Genomic DNA, 23,537 nt, shown 5'->3' on the forward strand with positions numbered 1-23,537 from the left:
CTGTAAGTCCTATAAAATGCACTAAGACCAGAAAATGAATAAAAGGTATACATATTGGGAAGAAAAAAAAAACTGTTTGCAAATGATATGACTATTTAGAAAATCTTGAAGAACTGACAAAAATTCCTGGACCTAATAAGTGATTATATCAGGGTTACGAAATGCAAGATTAGTATACATAACTAAATAACTTTCCTATACACCAACAGTGAACAAGTAGGGTGTGGAATAAAAAACAAAATACCATTCATATTAGCACTCCAAAAATGAAATATTTAGGTATAAACCTAACAAAATATAAAATAGGTACCAGATGTATACAAGAAAAACTACAAAACTGGTGAATGAAATCAAGGAACTAAAATAAATAGATATTCCATACTTATAAATAGGAAAACAAGACATCAGTTTTTCCCAAATTGACCCATAGATCTAACACAACCTCAATCAAAATGCCAGCAAGTTATTTTGTGAATATTGACACAGTGATTCTAAAGTTGATATGAAGAGGCAAAAGAGCTCAAACGACCAATATAATATTGAAAAAGAATAACAAAGTCAGAGGACTAACACGATCCAATCTCAAGATTTATAAAGCTACAATAATCAAGACACTGTGATACTGGTGAAAAAACCGACGAACCGATCAATGGAACAGACAGTCCAGAAACAGACCCACACTAATATAGTCAACTGATCTTTGACAATAATGAAGGAAAAATGTATTTTCCACAAACAGTATTAGAACAACTGGATATACACCTGCAAAACAATGAATCTAGACACACAGACCTTATACCCTTCACAAAAATTAACTCAAAATGGATCACAGACCTAAACGTAAAATGGAAAACTATAAAATTCCTAAAAGGTAAAATTAGGAAAATCTGGTTGACCTTAGGTTCGGCAAAGACTTTTCTTTAATTTAGGTATGATTGGAGTATAACATATTAGTTTCTGGTGTACAACATTATGATTCAATATTTGTGTATGTTGTGAAAGGATCACAATAAGTCTATGTAACATCCCTCACCACACATAATTACAATGTTTTTTCTCGCGAACTTCTAAGGTATACTCTCTCAGCAACTTTTAAATATAAAATACAAAATTAACTATAGTCACCATGTTTTACATTACTTATTTATTTAATTAGTTATTTAATAAGTCATCTCATGACTTGGTTGTTTTTAACTGGAAGACTATACTTTTGGATCACCTTCATCCATACTGCCCATCCACTAAAGGTTACCTACCTGTGGTAACCACCAATCTGGTCTCTGTAAGTTCAGTTTTTTTAGATCCTACATTTAAGTGAGGTCACATGGCATTTGTCCTTCTCTGATTGACTTATTTCACTTAACATAAGGTCCTCAAGATCTCTCCATGTTGTTGCAATGTTAAGATTCTTTCTTTATTATGGCAGAATAATATTCCACTATTATTTATATATGTATGTATGTATATGTGTGTGTATGCATATATATACACACACATATACATACATACACACACACACACACACACATATATATATACACACACATATACACACACCCAGAAGTAGAATGATGGATCATATGGTAGTTCTATTTTCAATTTTTAAAAAAACCTTCATATTGTTTTGCATATTGCTGCACCAGTTTGTATGCTCACCAACGATGCACCAGAGTCCCTTTTCTCTAAATCTTCACCAACACTTATTATTTCTTGTCTTTTTTGATAACAGTCATTCTAACTGATGTGAAGGGATATCTCATTGTGGTTTTGATTTGCATTTCCCTGATGAGTGATGCTAAGCATCTTTTTATGTACCTGTTGGCCATATGCGTGTCTCCTTTGGGAAAATGTCTATTCAAATCCTCTGCCCATCTTTTAACTGGATTGTTGGCTTCTGTGCCATTGAGTTTTTTTATGTATCTTAGAAATGAACCCTGTATCAGATATATGATTTGCAAATACATTGTCCTATTCAGTAGGTTGCCTCTTCATTTTGTTGACGGTTTCCTTTGTTGAGCAGAAGCTTTTTAGTTCGATATATTCCCACTTGCTTGTTTTTACTTTTGGTGCCTTTGCTTTTGCTATCAATCCCAAAAAATCATTACCAAAATCAATGTCAAGGAGCTTACCATTTACATCTTCTTCTAGTTTTAGGCTTTTAGGTCTTATGTTCAAGTCTTAATCCATTTGGAGTTGATGTTTATGTATGGTACAAAATAGTGGTCCAGTTTCATTCACATTTGGCTGTCCAGTTTTCTCAGTACCATCTTTTGAAGAGACTGTCCTATCCCCATTTTATATTCTTGGCTCCTTCTGTAATAAATTAATTGGCCATATATGCATGGATTTATTTCTGGGATATTCCACAGCATTTATCTAGGAGTCTGTTTTTATGCCAACTCCATACTGTTTTGATTACTACAGCTTTGTAATATAGTTTGAAATCAGAAAGCATGATGGCAATGACTTTTTAAATACAACACCAAAGGCAAGATTCACAAAAGGAAGAATTGATAACCTAGACTTCATTAATCATTTCTGCTGCATGAAAGACACTGTCAAGAAAACAAGAAGTCAAGGCACAGAAGGAGAAAATATTTGCAAAAGATGTATTTGATAAAGAACTGTTATCCAAAATACACAAACTCTTCAAATTCCACAAGAAAATGAACTGATTAAAAAATGGGCACATGATCTGAATATGTATCTCTCAAAAAAAGTGTACCAATAGCAAGTAAGCATATGAAAAAATATTCTACATCATATGCCATTAGAGAATTGCAAATTAAAACAATGAGATACTGCACCTATTACCATGGCCAAATTCCAAAACGCTGACAACACCAAATGCTGCTGAGAATGTAGAGCAAAAAGAACTTCCATTACCAGTGGAAATTCAAAATGATGCAGCCACTTTGGAAAACAGTTTGGCACTTTCTTACAAACAAACTCTTACCATAGGATCCAGAAATCACTGTCCTTGGTATTTACCCAAAGAGCTGAAAACTTCTATCCCCATAAAAACTTATACATGGGTTTTTAGAGTGGCTTTATTCATAACTGCCAAAACTGGGAACCAACAAAGATGTCCTTCAGTAGATGACTTGATAAACAAAAAATGGTACATCTAAATAATGGAATATTATTCAGAGCTAAAAAAAAAAATGAGCTATCAAAACATTCAAGACACAGAGCACCTCGAATACACATAACTAAGGGAAAAGAAGCCAATCTGAAAAGGCTAGAAACTATTTGATTCCAACTATATGACATTCTAAAAAAGACAAAACTATGTAGACAGTAAAAAGATCAGTCGTTGCTGTGGTGGGGGAGGAGAAGGATGAATAAGCAGAGCACAGAGAATTTTCAGGGCAGTGAAAATACTCTGTATGATATTTCAATGATCAGTACATGCTATCACACAAATTTGTCCCAATGTAGAAAATAACATACCAAGAGTGAAGCCTAAGGTAAATTATGGACTTTGGGTGATTATGATGTGTCAATGAAGGCTCAACTATAATAAATATACCACTCTAGTGCAGGATATTGATAGCGGGGAAGGCTGTGAATATTGGGAACAGGGGGTATGTGGGAAATTTGTGTGCTTTTTCCTCAATTTTACTGTGAACCTAATAATGCTCTAAAAAAAACAACATCTACTAAGAAGTAGATTTCGAAAAGGAAGGAAAAAAGTCCTTCCTGAAAATTTAACAACTTAGATGATACGCACAAATTCCATGTAAGACACAAATTATTACTATATACTCAGGAAGAAACAGATAACCTAAATAATACTATATCTATTACAGAAATTGAGTAAAAAGTTTAAAATTTGCCCAAAAACTCCAAAGATAACTTCACTAATGAATTTTACCAAGTGAACATATGTTAACCAGGACAGAACACAAAGATGAGCCATAAAACAAGTCTCAATAAATTTTGAAGGACTGGAAAATAATCTAATATAAGGTTTTTGATCTACATCTTTTTCTGGAGTAATATGTATGTCTATGTACATTAGCAGTAAGTATTTTTTTTACTTGAGAGAGAATGAGCACAGTGGGAGAGAGGGGTGGGGCGGGGGGAGAGAGAGAGATTGAGAGTTGAGTTATTGAGAGAGAATGAATCCCAAGAAGGCTTCACACTCAGGACAGAGCCCAATGTGGGGCTTGATCCCACAACTCTGGGACCATGACCTGAGCTGAAATCAAGAGTTGGATGCTCAATTGACTGAGCCAGCCAGGCACCCCTGGCAGTATGTATTTTAAAAACAAATCTAGGAATTAACTCAAGTCTCCTTAATATTTGAGAGAATACTAATCTATACATCCAAGAAGATCAACAAACTCCAAATGGGAAAAATGCAAAGATATCTACACCCAGACACATCATACTAAAAAAGTTTAAGAACAAAAATAGAGAAAATCTTAAAAACATCAAGAGAATAAAGGATTTATCAATACAAATGAAATCACAGTAAGATTAACAGCTGACTTCTCATCAGAAACAATGAAGTTGAGGAAGGAATTAATGATCTATTCAGAGAGCTGAAAGAATAAAACCATGAATAATCCTATATCCAGCAAATCTATCTTTCAAAAATCAATGCAAAATAAAGGTATTCCCAGATTAACAAAAAATGAAAGAACTAAAACCAAACCTGCCTTACAAGTCGTACTAAAGAATTTCTTCAGGCTAAGAGGAAATGACAATAGACTATAATTAAAATCTACACGAATAATGTGTGTAAAGGTAAATAGGTAATGACAAAATATAGTATCATTGCATATTTCTCTTTCCTTCCTGATTTTAAAAAGCAATTGTTTTTTAAAAAAATCTAAAATTTTACTGTCAGGCCTATAGCATAAAGATATGTAGTATGTTTGATAATAACAACATAAAAAAAGATGGTGGGAATGAAACCACATTGGAATAAGGAAATGATACCAGATAATAACTTGGATTCACAGTTAAGATGGAAGAGAAGAGGGGCGCCTGGGTGGCTCAGTCAGTTAAGTGTCCGACTTCAGCTCAGGTCATGACCTTGCAGTTCACGAGTTCGAGCCCCGCGTTGAGCTCTGTGCTGACAGCTCAGAGCCTGGAGCCTGCTTGGGATTCTGTGTCTCCCTCTCTCTCCCTGTTCATCCCCTACCCGTACTCTGTCTCTCTCTCTCTCTCAAAGGTAAATAAACATTTAAAATTTTTTTTTAAAAAGGAAGAGGAGATTAAATTTTACAAAAGGGGGGAGGTGGAGAAAGAGGTGGAACAGAACAAGGAATAATAGAGAGCCAAAAATGTTGAATTTAAAAAAGTTAATGTATGAATTTTTGAAAAACCTCTATAAATTTATTTATCATCTGCTTATTTCTCTTACATTCTTGTGTTTCTAAGATATACAGACATAGTATGTATAAAAATACCATAAAAAAGGAAGGAGAGATTAGAACTGTGTAATAGTAAACTTTTTGTATCTTAATGGAATTAAATCGGTAAAATCTGGTAAGTTAAGATGTGTATTGCAAGCCACAGAGTAACCACTAAGAAAAATTTTTAAAAACATGAAAAATATTTTACTGAGGATTTCTGCTTCAACTTTTTTTTAATGTTTTATTTATTTTTGAGAGAGAGAATGTGAGCAAGGGAGAGGCAGAGAACCAGAGGTACATAAGATCCAAAGTGGGCTCTGCACTGACAGCAGCAGGCCTGATGGAGGGCTCGAACCCATGAACCAAGAGATCATGACCTGAGCCGAAGTCAGACGCTCAACCACCTGAGCCACGTGGGTGCCCCTCTGCTCCAACTTTTGATGAAGTAACTAGGGCCAGATTTATGGTTCTGCCCAAAATAAACAAACAAAAAAGAAAAGAAAATGGAAACAGATACATAATATAACTCAAGGCTCTAGACCTTAGACAATAAAGAAGAGTAATCTCCAAGACTCGGGGAATATACAAGGTGAGCCCTATAAATGTTTAAGCTACTTCCTGGTGAATAATTCCAGATAGCAGTGCAAGGAGGGAAAAACCAAGGGCAGCCCAATGGTCTCCCTGGACTGGCTGGACAGAACTAGAAGTCTGAGGAAGTCAAAGCACCTAGAATTCACAGTGCAGAGTACCAAAGAGAGCTACACAGAGAAACTCCAGAGATCTGCAATGGATTCCCCTCAATTAGCACATGCAGGTGAGGAACATTTATGGCTCACACCGGCTGGGAGTAGTGCCTGTTCCCAATGGCCAGAGGAGAAAACTTCATGGTAATACAAAGGGTATACATTAAAGAGGCTTACCTCAATAGAGTATTTAATGCTAGACAGGTGGTTGTTACCTAGTGATATTTTTACTTCCCAGTGGACATATGGCAATAATCTGGGTACGATTTTCACAACTGGGCAGGGTGTACTACAGGCATCTAGTAGATTGAAGCCTGGGATCATGCCCCTAAACATTCTAAAACACACAAGACAGCCCCCGTAACAAAGAATTATCCAGCCCAAAATGTCAATAGTGGCAAAATTGAGAATCTCTGCCCTAGACTAAGCCCAACTCTAATGTCACCTAATAAATCTTAAAAGTAAAACCTGAAAGGATCAACCTGTGTCCAAAAAACTTAATGAACCCAGAAGAAAGATTAAGAATATTATCAGGAATACAAAAATTAATGAAATATCTAATACACAAATTTACAATGTCTACAGCCAAATAAAAGTTATTAGATATACAAAAAACAGGAAAATAACCACAAAAAGGACAAAAATCCATTAGAATTAAAAAAATCAGATATAGAATTATTAGATACGTACATTAAAACGGTTATTATAACAGTACCTCATTTTCAAGAAGCTATCCCAGAGGTGAGCAAACTACAATCAAATCCAGCATGCCCATTTTTATAAAGTTATTGGAATACAGCCACACTTATTCATTTGCACTTTGTCTGTGACTGTTTTCATGCTACAATGACAGAGATTGCATCACCTAAAATTTGTATTATCTGACCCTTTACAGAAAAAGTTTGCCAACGTTTGAGCTATAGCAAAGATGTAATAAGCACAGACATAGAATATATATTTTTTAAAAACCGCTAAATTCAACTTCTAAATATGAAAATTCTTAAATGTGAGGTGAGAAGTACACTGAATGGGATTAAAGGCAGGTAAATTTAAGGATAAAGCAAAAGGAATCATCCAAAATGAAATGCACAGCAAAGTAAACTGAAGACCAAAAATCTGAATAGAGGATCAATGAACTGTGGGAAAATGTCACAGCTATATATATATATATATATATATATATATATATATATATATATATATATATAAAATTAGAGACCATGAAGGAGAGGAGAGAAAGAAAAAGGACCAAAAAAAGCTTTATTTGAAGACATAATGGCCAAACTGTTTCCAAATTTGATGAAAACTATAAACCTACACATTCAAGAAGTAAAATGAACCTCAAACATGAAAATCTTAAAAACTACACCATTAAATATCATGATCAAAATGCTGAAACACTCTAGGGAGAAAGAGAAGATCATAAAATACAACATTTCACATACAGAAGGTACCTGGGTGGCTTAGTCAGTTAAGCATCCCACTCTTGATTTTCACTTAGGTCATGTTCATGGGTTTGAGCACTGCCTTAGGCTCCATACACAGTGTGGAGCCTGCTTGAGATTCTCTCTCCGCCCCTCACCCTGCTCCTGCTCTCTCTCTCCCTCAAAAATAAAGTTAAAAAAACAAAAACAAAAAACAGGGGCTCCTGGGTGGCTCGGTCAGTTGAGCGTCTGACTTCAGCTCAGGTCATGATCTCGCAGTTCATGAGTTCAAGCCCCGCGTCAGCATGTCAGGCTCTGTGCTGACAGCTCAGAGCCTGGAGCCTGCTTCCAATTCTGTGTCTACCTCTCTCTCTGCTCCTCCCGCTCTAATACTCTCTCAAAAATAAATAAACATAAAAAAAAAACACAAAACATTTCACATACAGAGAAACAAAGATTTGGATGACAACAGACTTCTCTTCGGAAACAATGCAAGCTAGAACACAGCAAGACAGCATCTTTAAAGTACTGGGGGAAAAAAGTCAAACTACAATTTTTTAACCAGTGGAAGTATCTTTTAAAAACTAAGGCAAAATACAGACCTTTTCAGATGTACAAATGCTGAAAGAAATCATCACCATGTCTGATGTCTATAGAAAATGTTAAGGAAAATCCTTCAAGCAGAAGGAAATGATGCCAGATGGAAATATGGATCTTTATAAAAGAAGGACGAGCACTGGAAACGGTAGCTACATGGCTATTTTAAAGACTCTTTTTTAAATTACTATTTAAATTTCCTTTAAAAAAATTGGTTAAAGCAAAAATAATAGCACTGTATTATGGGGTTTTACATATACAAGTAAAATGTATGACAATAGGACAAAAACCATGAGGGAAGACATGAAAAATATAGTGACATAGTTTTTATAATATACATTCAATAGTAAAAATCATTTGGAAATAGACTATGCCACAACTATATGGTCAACTAATCTTAAACAAAGCAGGAAAGAATATCCAATGGAAAAAAGTCTCTTCAACAGTGAAATGGACAGCAACACGTAGAAGATTAAAACTGGACCACTCTCTTACACCATACACAAAAATAAATTCAAATGGGATGAAAGACCTAAATGTGAGATAATAAACCATCAAAATCCTAGAGGAAAACTCAGGCAGCAACCTCTTTGACCTCAGCTGCAGCAACTTCTTAGTAGACACATCACTGAAGGCAAGAGAGACAAAAGCAAACCTGAACTACTGAGACTTCATCAAGATAAAAAGCTTCTGCATGGTGAAGGTACCAATCAGCAAAACTAAAAGGCAGCATATGGAATGGGAGGAGATAATTGAAAGCAACATATCTGATGAAGGGTTAGTATCTAAAATCTATAAAGGACTTATCAAACTCAATACCCAAAAAACAAACAACCCAGTTAACAAAGGGCAAAAGACACAAATAGACACCTCTCCAAAGAAGACATCCAGATGGCTTAAAGACACCTGAAAAAATGTTCAACATCACTCATCATCAGAAAATACAAATCAAAACCACATTTAGATACCACCTCACACCTGTCAGAATGGCTAAAACCAACAACACAAGAAACAACAGGTATTGGCGTGGATGTGGAGAAAGGGGAACCCTTTTGCACTGTTGGTGAGAATGCAAACTGATGCAGCCACTCTGGAAAACAGTATGGAGGTTCCTCAAATAGTTAAAAATAGAGCTACTCTACAACCCAGCAATTGCACTATTAGGTAGTTATCCAAAGGATACAAAAATACAGATTCAAAGGAGTACGTGGATCCCAATGTTTATAGCAGCATTATCAACAATAGCCAAACTATGGAGGGAGCCCAATGTCCACTGACTGATGAATGGATAAAGAAGATGTGGCGTGCACACGCGCGCGCGCACACACACACACACACACACACACACACAGAGGAATATTACTCAGCCATCAAAAAGAATGAAATCTTGCCATTTGCAATGACATGGATGGAGCTAGAGAGTATTATGCTAAGCAAAATAAACCAATCAGAGAAAGACAAATACTATATGATTTCACTCATGTGTAATTTAAGAAACAAAACAGATGAACATATAGGAAAGCAGGGGAAGAGAAGAGAGGGAAACAAACCATAAGCGACTCTTAGTGACAGAGAACAAATTATGAGTTGATGGAGGGAGGTGAGTGGGAGATGGGCTAGACGGGTGATGGTTACTAAGGAGGCCATGTTATGATCAGCACTGGGTGTTGTATGTAAGTGATGAATCACTGAATTCTACTCCTGAAACCAATACTATACTGTATGTTAACTAAAATTTAAATTTAAAAAAAAGAAAAAAGAAGAAAGGGGGTGACAGGTATAAGGATAAATGCAAATTTAAAAAAAGAGAGGTGATTTCCCCTCTCTTCTTAGAGCATATACTTTAGAAAACTTATAGGGGTGCCTGGGTGGCTCAGTTGGTTAAACATCTGACTTCTGCTTACATCAAGATCTCATGGTTCATGAGTTTCAGTCCCACATTGGCTCTCTGCTGTCAGCACAGAGCCTGCTTCGGATCCTCTCTCTCCCTGCCCCTCCTCAGCTCGTGCTCACACTCTCTCTTTCTCTCTCTCTCAAAAATAAACATGTAAAAAAGAAAAAAAGAAAAAAAAAAGAAAACTTTTAATTGTAAACTCCTTGTTTCTGTTATGTATTTTAAAAGCTAAGTAAGATTCTTGCCAGCTTTCTGACCCAGGGATGTCTTTCTCAAGGACCTAGGATCCATCTCTTTGAAATGCAACCATCAAGGAAGGTAGCACCACTATCTCCCAGGCTCTGTAGGACAGTAGGACCCTAACTTTAGCAGGCACCGTGCTCTAGGTGGCAAAATTACCTCTTGTCATAAAATGTGAGGAGTTTCTTTTTCTTTTGGACAAAGCCAATTAACTAAAACAGATCGTCACCCTCATTACCAAGTGAATCTAAAGTGAACTACATGTGACAAATGGTACTGTCAAGTCCTCTTATGTGAGGACTACTTCTTGTTTATCTCAAAAGCATATATGTAATGGGCTGTCACTGCCTGTCTATAAAAGGGTGAGATTCCTTCTGTTTTGAAGTCTCTCAGCAGATTACTTGTGATAGGCATCACATTTTGGTTTAATGCCTGTTCAAAAATAAAACTGTTTTCTTTCTCTTGAGGAAAAAAAAAAAAGACTATGAAAAGTTTCAAATATATACTATAAACCCTGAAATGAATAACACGAAAAAGTTATAGCTAACAAGCCAACAAATGACAAAAAAGGAATCATAAAAAATGGCCAATCCAAACAAAGTCATAAAAAGAGAGGAAAGAGACAAAGAAAAAATGAGACAAGTGGAAACAAATAGCAAGGTGGCAGATTTAAACCCAACCATTTCAAAAACCACTTTAAATGTCAATGGTTTAAAAACCCCAATTAAGAGGCAAAGACCGACTCAACTATATGCAGCCTACAAGAAACCCACCCACATTAAATACAGTTGACCCTTGAACAACATGGGAGTTAAGGCTGCTGACCCCTGTGCAGTTGAACATCCAACTATAATTTTCATTTCCCCAAAACTTAACTACTAATAGCCTACTGTTGACCAGAAGCCTTCCTGATAATATATACAGTCGACTAACACATAATTCATTTGTTACATGTATTATATACTAAAGAAAATGTTACTAAGAAAATCATAAGGAAGAGAAAATACACGTATAGTACTGTAGCATATTTACTGAAAATAAATCCAGGTACGGTGGACCCACTTACTTCAAACCCATGTTGTGCAAGGGTCAGCTGAATAAAGATACAAAGAGGTTAAGAGTTTTTTTTTTTAAAGTATACAATGCTAAATACTTTTCAAAAGAGAGCTTAAGTGTTTATATTAATATTAGAAAAAGATTTCAGGGCGCCTGGGTGGCTCAGTTGGCTAAGCATCCAACTTTGGTAGGCTTAGGTCATGATGTCTCAGTTCATGAGTTCAAGCCCCATATCAGGCTCTGTGCTGAAAGCTCAGAGCCTGGAGCCAGCTTCAGATTGTGTCTTCCTCTCTCTTTCCCTCCCCCGTTCACACTCTGTATCTCTCTCTCTCTCAACAATAAATAAATATTAAAAAAAAATTTTTTTAACAGAAAAAGACTTCAGAGCAAAAAGACAGGGATAAAGAGAATAATTTCATCATGCATTAAATTAATAATATGATACATATCGTGTAAAATATATTAATAGGAAAGTTTATTAAGTAATACTAAGATATAATAAAGTACAATAATAAAAGATTATAAACAATTTTCTGCCAGTTCAACAACTTAGATGGACACATTCCTTGAAAAACATACATTGCCCAAGCTCACTAAAATAGTAATAAAACTGAATTGCCCATATGTATTTAAAGAAATTGAATTTGTAGTTAAAAACCTTCCCACAAAAGAAAAAAAAAAAAAAAAACCTTGAGACCCATATGGTTATGGTTTTGCCAAACATTTAATAATATCAATTTTGTACAAACTTTACGAAAAAATTGAAGAGAACAATTTCCCAATTCATTCTATAAGGCCAGAATTATTCTGTCAAAACGTCCAACAAAAATTGAAGAAAAAACAAACTAGAAAAAAACCCATAACCATAAAGAGAAAATACAGACCAATATCCCTTGTAAACACACAGTACAAAAATTCTTAAAAGTTTAGCAAATCAAATCCAACAATATATGAAAGGGATACTATATTATCATCAAGTGGAATTTATCCAAGAAGGGAAAGTTGTTTTAACAGGCAATATCAATAGTCTAATAAAGGAAAAATATGATCATCACGATAGATGCAGAAAACACATTTCAGAAACTCCAACATTTATTTCTGATATAAAAAAAATCTCCGCAAACTAGGAATAGAAAGAAAATGCCTTAATGTGATAAACAACACCTAAGAAAAACCTACTCCTGACGTTATACTTAATGCTAAAAGACAGAATGATTTCTTTCTAAGAGCAGGAACTCTTAGCACTTCTATTCAACACTGTATTGAAATCTTAGCCAGTGCAACAGACAAGAAAAAAAAAAGCAAAAAGATTAGAAAGGAAGAAATAAAGCTGTCATTATTCACACATGACATAGCTGTGAATATAAAAAACCTATGGAAACTCAAAATGGGCAAAAAACGTAAAGAGACATTTCACTGATGATAAACAAATGGCAAATAAGCACATTTAGAAGACTTTCAGCAGCTATGGACTTTGGGTGATAATGATGTGTCAGTATTAGTTCACTAACCGTAACAAATGTAGCACTCTTGTGGGAATGGTGACAGTGGAAAAGGTTAAGCATTTATGGGGGCAGGGGGAATATGGGAAATCTCTGTACCTTTTGCTCAATTTTGTTGTGAACCTAAAACTATTCTAAAAAGTCTATTAAAAAAAATATTCCATATCATTAGCCATCAGAAAAATGTAAATTAAAACCACAATGAGATATCACTACATACTGAGAAAAATGGCTAATATTAAAAAAAAAAAAAAGTAAAACCACCAAATGTTGGCAAAGATGCTGGGAAACTGGAACACGCATATATTGATGATAGTAATACAAAATGGTACAGCCACTCTGAAACAAAGTTTGGCAGCTCTTACACAATTAAGCATATATGACCACACCATATGACCTACATGACCATACCATATGGCCAGCAATTGCACTCTTGGTTATTTATCTCCCAGGAAAATGAAAACTGGTATCTATACAAAAACCTATACACAAATGTTCAAAGCAGCTGTATTCACAACAGTTAAAACCTATGAAGAGAGCAGGTATCTTTCAATGAGTGAATGGTTACACAAACTGTGGTCCAGCCATACCATGGAATACTACTAAACAACAATAATAAATTGCAGTGGGCTGACTTGTGCTCCCCACCCCTGCAAAACTCATATGTTGAAGTACTAACCTAAGTACCCAAGAATGTGACTGTTTTTTTAAGTCAGGACTTCAAAAGGGGTACAGTAAATTAAAATGAGGACATTTGGTGAGCCCTAATCCAACCTGATTATAGTGTCCTTATAAGAACAGGAAATTTGGACACACAAACACACAAGGGAGTGTGTGCACAGGAAAACCATTTTAGAGCACAAGAAGGCAGCCATCTGCAAGCCAAATAGAGAGGTCCCAGAAGAAACTAAATCTGCAGACACCTTAACTTGGACTTCCAGGCTCCAGAAACATGACAAAATTTCTGATAAGTCACCCAGTCTGTAGTATTTTGTTATAGCAGCCCTATCAAACTAATATATTGATATATAACTTCAATTATTCTCCAGGGAATTATGCTGAAAAAAGCCAATCCCAAAGGTTAAATAATGTATGATCCCATTTATATAACATTATCAAATTATAAAATATGTCAATTATTGAGTAAAGATCTTATTAAACACCTATGTATGTACTCCAACTGGTCTACTGATACGGTCAACATAATACTTAAAAAGATGATTATAATCACTGGCCATCTTTGGAAGATCTTACAAATTTTTAGTTTAAAAAGAAGTAAAAGCAAACCATAAATCTCTCATCTAGCCTTCCTTTCCTGAATAAACTACACTTTAGAATAAGAACAGTTAATAGAGGAAAGTTTCTCTTTACAGAATTACAATAGTTGAGAGAGGAATGATAAAGTTTTAGCAACTCCTATAGATCCAGTTAATGGTGATCAATAATTGCTTACATCAAAAAAAAAAAAAAAAGAGAGAGAGAGAGAAAGACTAACAAGATATGTGCCTGCCAATTGGTATCCACAAAAATATCTCTGAAGTATTTCTTCCAGAAAATATCAAACCAGGATCTGATCAGGCCTCTAGGCCTGCTCTACTTCCAGGAAATACAGAGAATTAGACAATTATGTTAAACAATGGAGGAGATGCAATCTGCAAAATACACACTGTAGGAAATTCTACAGGATAAACAATCCAGTTTCTTCAACTAAATTGTAAGAGAAGAAAGGGGGTAGGTAAAACCTACAGATTAAGAGATTTAAGACAGAAGTCAATCAAACAATATATGAACTTTATTTTGATCCTGATTAGAGCACATGAAAAAAAAATTATAAATAATCGAGAAATTTTGAACACTGGATATCCGATAATAGAAAATTTGCACCAATTTTGTTAGATGTGATGAACAGAAGTCACTTTTTAAAAAGACAATGCATACTGAAGGGGTGCCTGGATGGCTCAGTCAGTTAAACATCCCACTCTTGATCTTGCAGTTCATGAGTTCTAGCCCCACACAGGGCTCTGTGCTGATAGTACAGAGCCTACTTGGGATATTTTCTCTCTCTCTCTCTCTCTCTCTCTCATAATAAATAAATAAACTTTAAAAAAAATACAAGATCATGCATAGTGAGATATTTATTGGTGAAACAACATAACCTGAATTTACTTTAAAACAATCTGGAATCAGAGAGAAATATAGTTTGGCCATGATTTATAATTGGTTAAGAGGTATAGGAGAGTTCACACTATTAACCTATTTTTATAAATCTCTAAACTTCTCCATAATAAGATGTAAAAAATTAACCTTAGAAGCAGAATCAGAAATAAAAGAAGTTGCAAATAGCCTCTATCTGTAAGACAAAATATAACATTAATGTATATGTTCTTAAATGATTTTTTTTCTCAGCAATACTCACACGTAATCAGAATATGAGCACCATATTCAAAAAGAAAGGGTAAATATAGTACTAATAACTAGAAAATAACAGGTATATACCTTCTATTACACTTAATTTTTAAATATTCTGTTTTTTAAGTTTATTAAAAAAAACTCTTCGTATGTCTGTAGTATGTGACTCTTCATATGTCTGTAGTATAACTTACATGGAATGGCTACTGTTACTCCAATTCCAAACTATTCATTTTAATTATCTTTCTAAATATAATGACCCGTATCACAAAAACAAATGACTCTATCAAGGGCAATATATTCATAGCTCTTGAATGGACACAGACACACGAAACCCTACGAGGACAGCATTCAGGCATCATTTCTGCTCTACAGATGAATAAACTGAGACTTGGAGAATCAACTAATTTATCTAAAATCCTACAGCTACATTGCAACTACTATAATCAAAACTTTCCTGCTTCAAGGTCCAAGGTCTTCTCCACTCTACCATGCAATGATTTAAGATGCAGAAGAAAATCAAAATTCTAACTGATTCACTGTAAATCCCAACATGAACAACACTCCTGGCCAATTTCTTAATGAAAAGTCCTTTATTTATATGTTACATGCAGTATGAATACAATCTAATGTAATGACAACAATCACTAATATTACATCCATTAAACGTTTATACAAAAAGGAAAAAACACTTTTCTAGACAAAATACCACAAACTTTCCTTAAGTTTTACCAAAATTACATCAAAATCATTACACATACATTTATAAATTCAACTATTTTCAATGTTTCTTTGGCTATTTTGGGGTCTTTCGTGGTTCCATAAACATTTAAGGACTATTTGTTCTAAGCTCTGTGAAAAATGCTGTTGGTATTTTAATAGGAATTGCATAAATGTGTAGATTGCTTTGGGTAGTATAGACATTTTAATAATTTTTTTCTTCTAATCCATAAGAATGTAATGTCTTTCCATTTCTTGGTGTCCTTTCAATATCCTTCCTCAGTGTTCTATAGTTTTCATAATAAAGGTCTTTCACCTCTTGGGAACTATCTTACTGTTTTGGGTGCAATTGTAAATGAGATCTATTCCTTAATTTTATTTTCTCTTTCTGTTTCATTATTGGTGTTCAGAAATGGAACATATTTCTGCACATTGATTTTGTATCCTGTGACTTTACTGAATTCGTGTATCAGTTCTAGCAGTTTTTTGCTGGACTTTCGAGTTTTCTATATAGATAGAGTACAATGTCATCTACAAATAGTGAAATGATCATATGGTTCTTATCCTTTCTTGAAAAGCAAAGCTGGAGGTATCACAATTCCAGAATTCAAGTTATATTACAAAGCTGTAGTGATCAAAACAGTATAATACTGGCACAAAAACAGACACATAGATCAATGGAACAGAAAATGCATAAATGAACCCACAACTATATACTCAATCTTCAACAAAGCAGGAAATAATATCCAATAGAAAAAAGACAGTCTCTTCACCAAATGGAAGAGGTGAAGAGAGCTCTGGGAAAATTGAAGAGCAACATGCAAAAGAATGAAACTGGGCCACTTTCTTACACCAAACACAAAAATAAATTCAAAATGAATGAAAGACAAAATGTGAGACAGAAAACCATCAAAATCCTAGAGGAGAACACAGGCAGTAACCTCTTTGACACTGGCCATAGAAACTTCTTTCTAGACAGGTCTCCTGAGGCAAGGGAACAAAAGCAAAAATAAACTACTGGGACTTGATCAAAATAAAAAGCTCCTGCAAAGTGAACAATCAACAAAACTAAAAGGCAATCTATGGAATGGGAGAAGATATTTCCAAATGACATATCTGATAAAGGGTTAGTATCCAAAATATATGAAGAACAAATAAAACTCAACACCCAAAAAACAAATAATCCAATTTAAAAATGGGCACAAGACATGAATAGACATTTTTCTAAGGAAGACATACAGATGGCCAACAGACACATGAAAAGATGCTCAACATCATTCATCATCAGGGAAACACAAATCAAAACTACAATGAGATACCACCCCATGCCTATCAAAAGGGCTTAAAATCAACAACACAAGAAACAGCAGGTGTTGGAAGGATGTGGAGAAAGGAGTACCCTCATGCACTGTTAGTGGGAATGCAAACTGGTACAGCCACTCTGGAAAACAGTATGGAGGTTCCTCAAAAAGTTCAAAACAAAACTATCTATAATCCAGCAACTGCACTACTAGGTATTTACCCAAAGAATACAAAAATACTAATTCAAAGGGATACCGAATGTTTACAGCAGCATTGTTTACAATAGCCAAATTAATGGAAACAGCCCAAGCATTCATCGACTGATGAATGGATAAATATGTGGCATATATACACAATAGTATATTACTCAGACATAAAAATTACAATTACATGGATGGAGCTAGAGTGTGTTATGCTAAGTGAAGTCAGAGAAAGAAAAATACAATATGACTTCACTCATATGTGGAACTTAAAAACAAATAAGCAAAGGGAAAGAGAGAGGCAAACCAAGAAACAGAATTGGTCTGGGTGAGTGGGAGGATAGGTTAAATAGGTAATGGGGATTGAGGAGTGCACTTGTGATGAGCACCACATGCTAAATGTAAGTGATGAAGCATTATATTGTACACCTGAAACTAATATTACACTAATCATGTTAACGAACTGGAATTTATATAAAAACTTTAAAAAATTATTTTAACTGATTCTTAAGTTCTCTTAAAAATTATATTAATATAAAATTTTCGAGGGTAATTCTTAAGTCAAATTATTCTGGCTGCATGATTTAATATAGGCCTTCATTTACACTAACAAGTGTTTTGTATGCATAAAGTTATTTAACCCACATTTTAACTCCAAGATCCAGAAATTATTGTTAATCCTTTATACAAATAACAAAACTGAGACTGGGAGATTTTAGGTAACTTGTTCAAGATCATGGAGGTAGTAAAAGGTAGAACTGAGACTTGAGTCCAGTCTAGTCTGATGACAAATCCTTGCTCTTAACCCATCCTTTATTCCAATAAATATCACCTACTTTCAGTTTCCAGAGTTCCCTGAGTTACTAAATTCCTTCTCTTGTTTCAAAGAAGATAACCAACTGCTATCTAGAATAGCTAGAACAGAACAGCTGCATCAGAAACTGGTTAATTTTGTCATTACATTCACTTGTCTGCACACACTGTTACATTCTCCCTTAGATATTGTATAAACAGAGGTTAAATTCTCAGGCCAACCCTCAAAAAGTTAAATATCCCTTAAAATAATATTTCTACATAAATGTCTGGTATTTATAACAGGATAATACCATACCCTCCTCTGTCATACACCCTGCAAAAAAAAAAAAAAAAAAAAGTACCCAATATCCCAAAGATAACATGAAATTCCTTGTCTTCCTCCAGCATACCACCAAGAATGATTTCACATCCCCTAGTCCCCTCATCAGCTCCATTAGGAGAAAAAACATAGGGTAAGAAAGTAGTAATATTTATTTGTACTTGTAGTCAAGTCTGAAGCCTAAAAGGGCCTCAATGATGAAAACTATTACTGTTATAGTTCAGTACAAAAAAAGTTTTGTGTGAACTAGCCTGGAAACCTAATTACTATATTGTACTTACAAAGACCGGGAACATAACCCACTCATAAACTGGAAACTATATTCACCAATTCTCTCTATAATCTACTACTCCTTTCCAACTTTCTGAAAACTAAAAGCCTAGCATTTATGAGTGAGAGGTGACAGAGCTATGACTATCTTTAACTGCACATGCACAAAAAAACTTTGTTACATGAAGTACCCAAATCAGTGAAAATATACATTAGATCCTTTGGGACGATAATACCAAAGTCATTCATCCAAGATACTTCAATATTCCTCCTTTTTTAGTAAGGAGTTCCAGATTATATTCAGGTCTTTGAAATTGGATTCATTTTCTCTTTTTTATTACCAGATGCTATTGCACTGAATGCTTGTGCACAATCCCCCACAATTCATATCCTTAAAACCTAATGCCCAATGTGATGGTATTAGGAGTTGTGGCCTTTAGGAAGTGATCAGGTCACAAGGGCTCTGTCCTAATGAATGGGACCAGTATCCTTAAAAAGAGGCTCAAGAAAGCTGCCACCCCTTCCACCATGTGAGGCCAGTGACATGGCACTGTCTATGAAACAGGAAATAGGCCCTCACACAGAGAATCGGCCAGCACTATGATCTTGGACTTCCCAGCCTCCAGAACTGTGAGAAATAAATTTCTGTTGTTTATGAGCCACCCAGTCTGTGGTATCTTGTTACAGTAGCCCAAATGGACTAAGATACCAGATTTTGTAATGGTCTTAAATATTTTTATGATATACAAAAACATATTTTGTTGTGTTAATCTGATAAGTAAAACCAGACAGATATGTACACTAATATGATGCTGTTAAAAAGTAAATTCATTAAAAGTGTCTGTCTAGAGTGTAATTTAACTATCAAAAGTTTTATAAATATTCATAGCTTTTGACACAGTAATTCAAAATGTATTCTAACAATCAGAGTTTCACTCATTAAATTATCAAGGGCTTACCTTGTGCCAGGCATTATTCTTCTGAATAAGGATGTTTATCACATCATTTTATGTGCCAAAAAGTTGGGGGAAAAAATGTCCAATAACAGTAAGAGTTAAAACATCAAAATCTATCTAATGTATTAAATATTATAGTACCATCGGAAACTATATTATTAAATATCAGAAAATATTTAACAATAAAATGCTCATGTTGAGAAAAATTGTATAAGAAGATACGAAACTATTATATGTAACTATGTATAACTACATGTATGATCCCAAATCTGTGTTCTAAATGTTCTTAGCCAGAGACCTCGGTCAAGTTACTTAACCTCACTCTACTTCAGTATCACCTTCTAAAAATTTTACATGTAAAACAAAGATTTTTTTATTTCATATCTCAATGGATTGTTGAATGGGTTGTTTGCAAAATGCTTATAATATTCCTCCAGTACATATAAAGCACTAGGAATTATTTGCTGGTGTTAGTAGTGTTAGTGGTATCACACATACACACACACACACCTCTGAAAAGAAAAAAAATGGAAGAAATATATCAAATGCTATCAAAGATTCTAAATTCTAACAAAACTAATTCTGAAACAATCAGTAAATTTAAATACTTACTTAAATTTAAATTTTAAATTTTGATTTAATTTATTTAAATTTATTTAAATTTAATTTAATTTAATTTAAATTTATAAAATATTAAAGATTATTTTATAAGGTATGGCTTTGCTTTTCAATAACTCTTTGTACCAGAGTAAAGTATATGAATAAAATATATCATCTAAGATTTGCTTTAAAATACTTTGGAGGGGGGGCGCCTGGGTGGCTCAGTCGGTTGAGCGTCCGACTTCGGCTCAGGTCACAATCTCACGGTCCGTGAGTTCGAGCCCCGCGTCAGGCTCTGGGCTGATGGCTCAGAGCCTGGAGCCTGCTTCCGATTCTGTGTCTCCCTCTCTCTCTGCCCCTCCCCCGTTCATGCTCTGTCTCTCTCTGTCCCAAAAATAAATAAATGTTAAAAAAAAAAAAAATTAAAAAAAAAAATACTTTGGAGGGGTTTATATCGGGAGATTTAAAAAAAAACTTTTAATGCTAAAAAAAATTTTTAATGCTAATCAGAATAACATAATTCTTTTCTTTATATTTTTCTATTTTCCAAAATAATTTTTTAAACGAGAAAATTTTTTTCAAAAAATGTTAAGGAAATCCTTACCAACACTCCATCCACAGATGAAACTTTTTCCCAAGTAAACCAAGCTCTTTCTCTGACATGATCTGGTATCTTTAATTTCTGACATAATGCAATAAAATCAGGTTCTTCAGTTTCTTCAAATACAAGCCTGCCAGATAAAAATAGATATATAATAGGCATATACTTACAAATCAAACTAATTAAATATTTGTTTCAATGGTTTGCATATAACAGCACTGTTCTGAAAAAAAGCATCACTAACTACTTTAAAATCTTATTTATCTTTGAAGAAAACTACAGGTAGAATTTTAAACATATTTATCTTTTTTCATAGTCTTTCCAACAAAAATACCACACAATGAAAAAGGTTTGCTGGCCTGGTGAATCACATACACTTCAGCACAAAAAAATGGCTTTGTAAAAGTAAGTAAGCATGATAGCTAAAGCTGTATGGGAAAACTGGGATGACAATAACAGCAAAAAGAGGAAAGCCCATAAATAATATTTCAGAATCAATTTAGTATCAGCGACTTTGCTAAAATACAGTCTACACTTAACCAATGTCTCATATAATCTACCTACTAGCATTTCTTACGTAACGATTAACATAAACTATTGCTATGCTTATTTTATCCTTTTCTCCTCAATCTTCCTCACCCATTATAGGTAGTCAATAATTTCTTGTTGGCTAGTTCCTGTTCATTCATTTAATGTCTCACACCTAACAATAATAACTAGTGTGAGGAATAGCTACTAATTTTTGAGTATTTACACTAACCCTGTACAAAGTACCTTAAATGCACATCAGCCTATTAGATAAGCACTCTTATTATTCTTCTTTTACAGACAAGTGCCAAATCAGAGAAGTTAAAGTACTCAACTAGGCAATGGCCAGTAAGTGGGAAACCCAACAGTTTAATTCCATAACCCATGCCCTTGACCACTATTCTAGACTGCCAACCCTCCTTCAAAACATAATTAACTTTTGGTTACACCACCACGGGGGTGGGGGGGGGGGTGAAGTGCTATTCCTAGTGAAGGTTTCCCTTCTGACTTCACCACCTAAGCCAGATCAAATGCAACAGAAAAAAAGATCTCAGCTGTCAAGGTGGAAAAAATCTCACTGAAAAGTGCAGGTGGAGTGGGCCCTGAATCCACCCCTAAGCAAATTGCTAGGCTTCAGACTGCCAGCCAGTAGTTTTACTCTTGCTTAGCAGCTAATCTGCAGAGCTGAACTGCCCATACTAATGAAAACTTTTGTGGGTAAGGATAATCAAGAGTACAGTGTATTTTGTATGGTTTGGACTTAACAGGAGAATTTTTGGTAGTTCCACCACTTAAAGATGAATAACAATGTTGGGTCGGGGAAGAAAGGCCTTCTTTTCCCAAGTGATGGCCATAATTTCAGTATTTCTGGCTACCCTACGATAATTGAGAATGCTTCCAAAGCTCTATGGGTAACAGGGGATTCTTTAAGGTATATTTACTGCTTTTTCCAAATGCCAACTTTCAAGTATTGGATACATCAGAGCTTAATCAGAAATTAAACTTCTGTCTTCTCCCAGAACGTTTCAGATTTTTTTTTAAATAGTATGATTTTTAATTGACCCATAAGACAATCCACTTAAACAGATGTATTTTCAATAGCCTTTCACAAACCATCCCAAAAGCCCATTCCTATCTTTTGCAATATGCTTGAACTCTGTATCTGGAAAGTTGAAAGAAAAGGACTTGGTAAAGGACAAAAATGGAGAGGAAGTGGTGAGGGAAAGAAAGGAGTTCCATTTCCCAGCAATCTACGTGTAGTCTCAAAGCAGGACCAGTACTGACAATAATAATGGCAATCATACTCTTTCAACCTTAGCTTTTTAACCATAAAGTATCACCATCAAGAAAAATAGGATGTCGCAGTACAATAAATATCTCCCTGTCATGTTCTACTCGCTTAAATTTAGATTCCACTTGGGGAAGAAAAAAAAGTTTAATGTGAGCACATGAACATCACTAATTTCGTACCCAAACAAAAAAGAAAGAGAGAGAGAGAGAGAGAAACACAAGGATGTTTGTTGTCTGGCTCAAAGGCAAAATGTAAAAAAGAATGAAAAATGCTGAAGCTTAACATAGAAGAGTTTTATGCGACAGGAATAAAAGTTCAGAAACTTTCAAGCACTTAGACTAAACGTCTCACAAAACTTTTGCCCATACGCCAGTTCCTCTCAAGTGTTGACCCTCCAGTCACTACTGATGGCTCTGAATCCCCAAGACCTCAAAGCACTGTTACAAGGAAACGCCACAAAGCACCTCAGCCGAGTACACTGCGGGCAACTGACACGCAGAAGAACCCTGCACTTCACGTCCCATAGCTTTCCTGGTTGGCATTTCCAGGACTGGGCTTCGGATGCAGTGCACGCCCAGAGGAAAACACTTTCAGCTGTTGCATCTCAGGAGACCAAAACAGAAAGTCAAACACGACCACCGAAATGTAACAAATCTCAACAGGAGACAAACTCTCCACCAGACACCAGCCCGTCATTTTT

General features: G+C 34.9%; 1 protein-coding gene across 2 annotated transcripts in view; it reads right to left on the reverse strand.

Moving 5' to 3' along the window:
* Positions 1 to 23,537, reverse strand: part of RB1 (RB transcriptional corepressor 1) — a 200,635-nt gene that overhangs the window by 154,706 nt on the left and 22,392 nt on the right. For both annotated transcript variants that reach the window (XM_047854921.1, XM_047854913.1), the window contains one exon: positions 21,022 to 21,148. Coding sequence is in view for 1 of the 2 variants with exons in the window: in XM_047854913.1 (XP_047710869.1) it covers positions 21,022 to 21,148 (127 nt within the window). In the remaining variant the exon portion in view is untranslated. The remainder of the gene's footprint in view (positions 1 to 21,021; positions 21,149 to 23,537) is intronic.

This window comes from Prionailurus viverrinus, chromosome A1 (genome assembly GCF_022837055.1).
Source record: "Prionailurus viverrinus isolate Anna chromosome A1, UM_Priviv_1.0, whole genome shotgun sequence".
In the NCBI taxonomy this organism is placed as follows: Eukaryota; Metazoa; Chordata; class Mammalia; order Carnivora; family Felidae; genus Prionailurus; species Prionailurus viverrinus.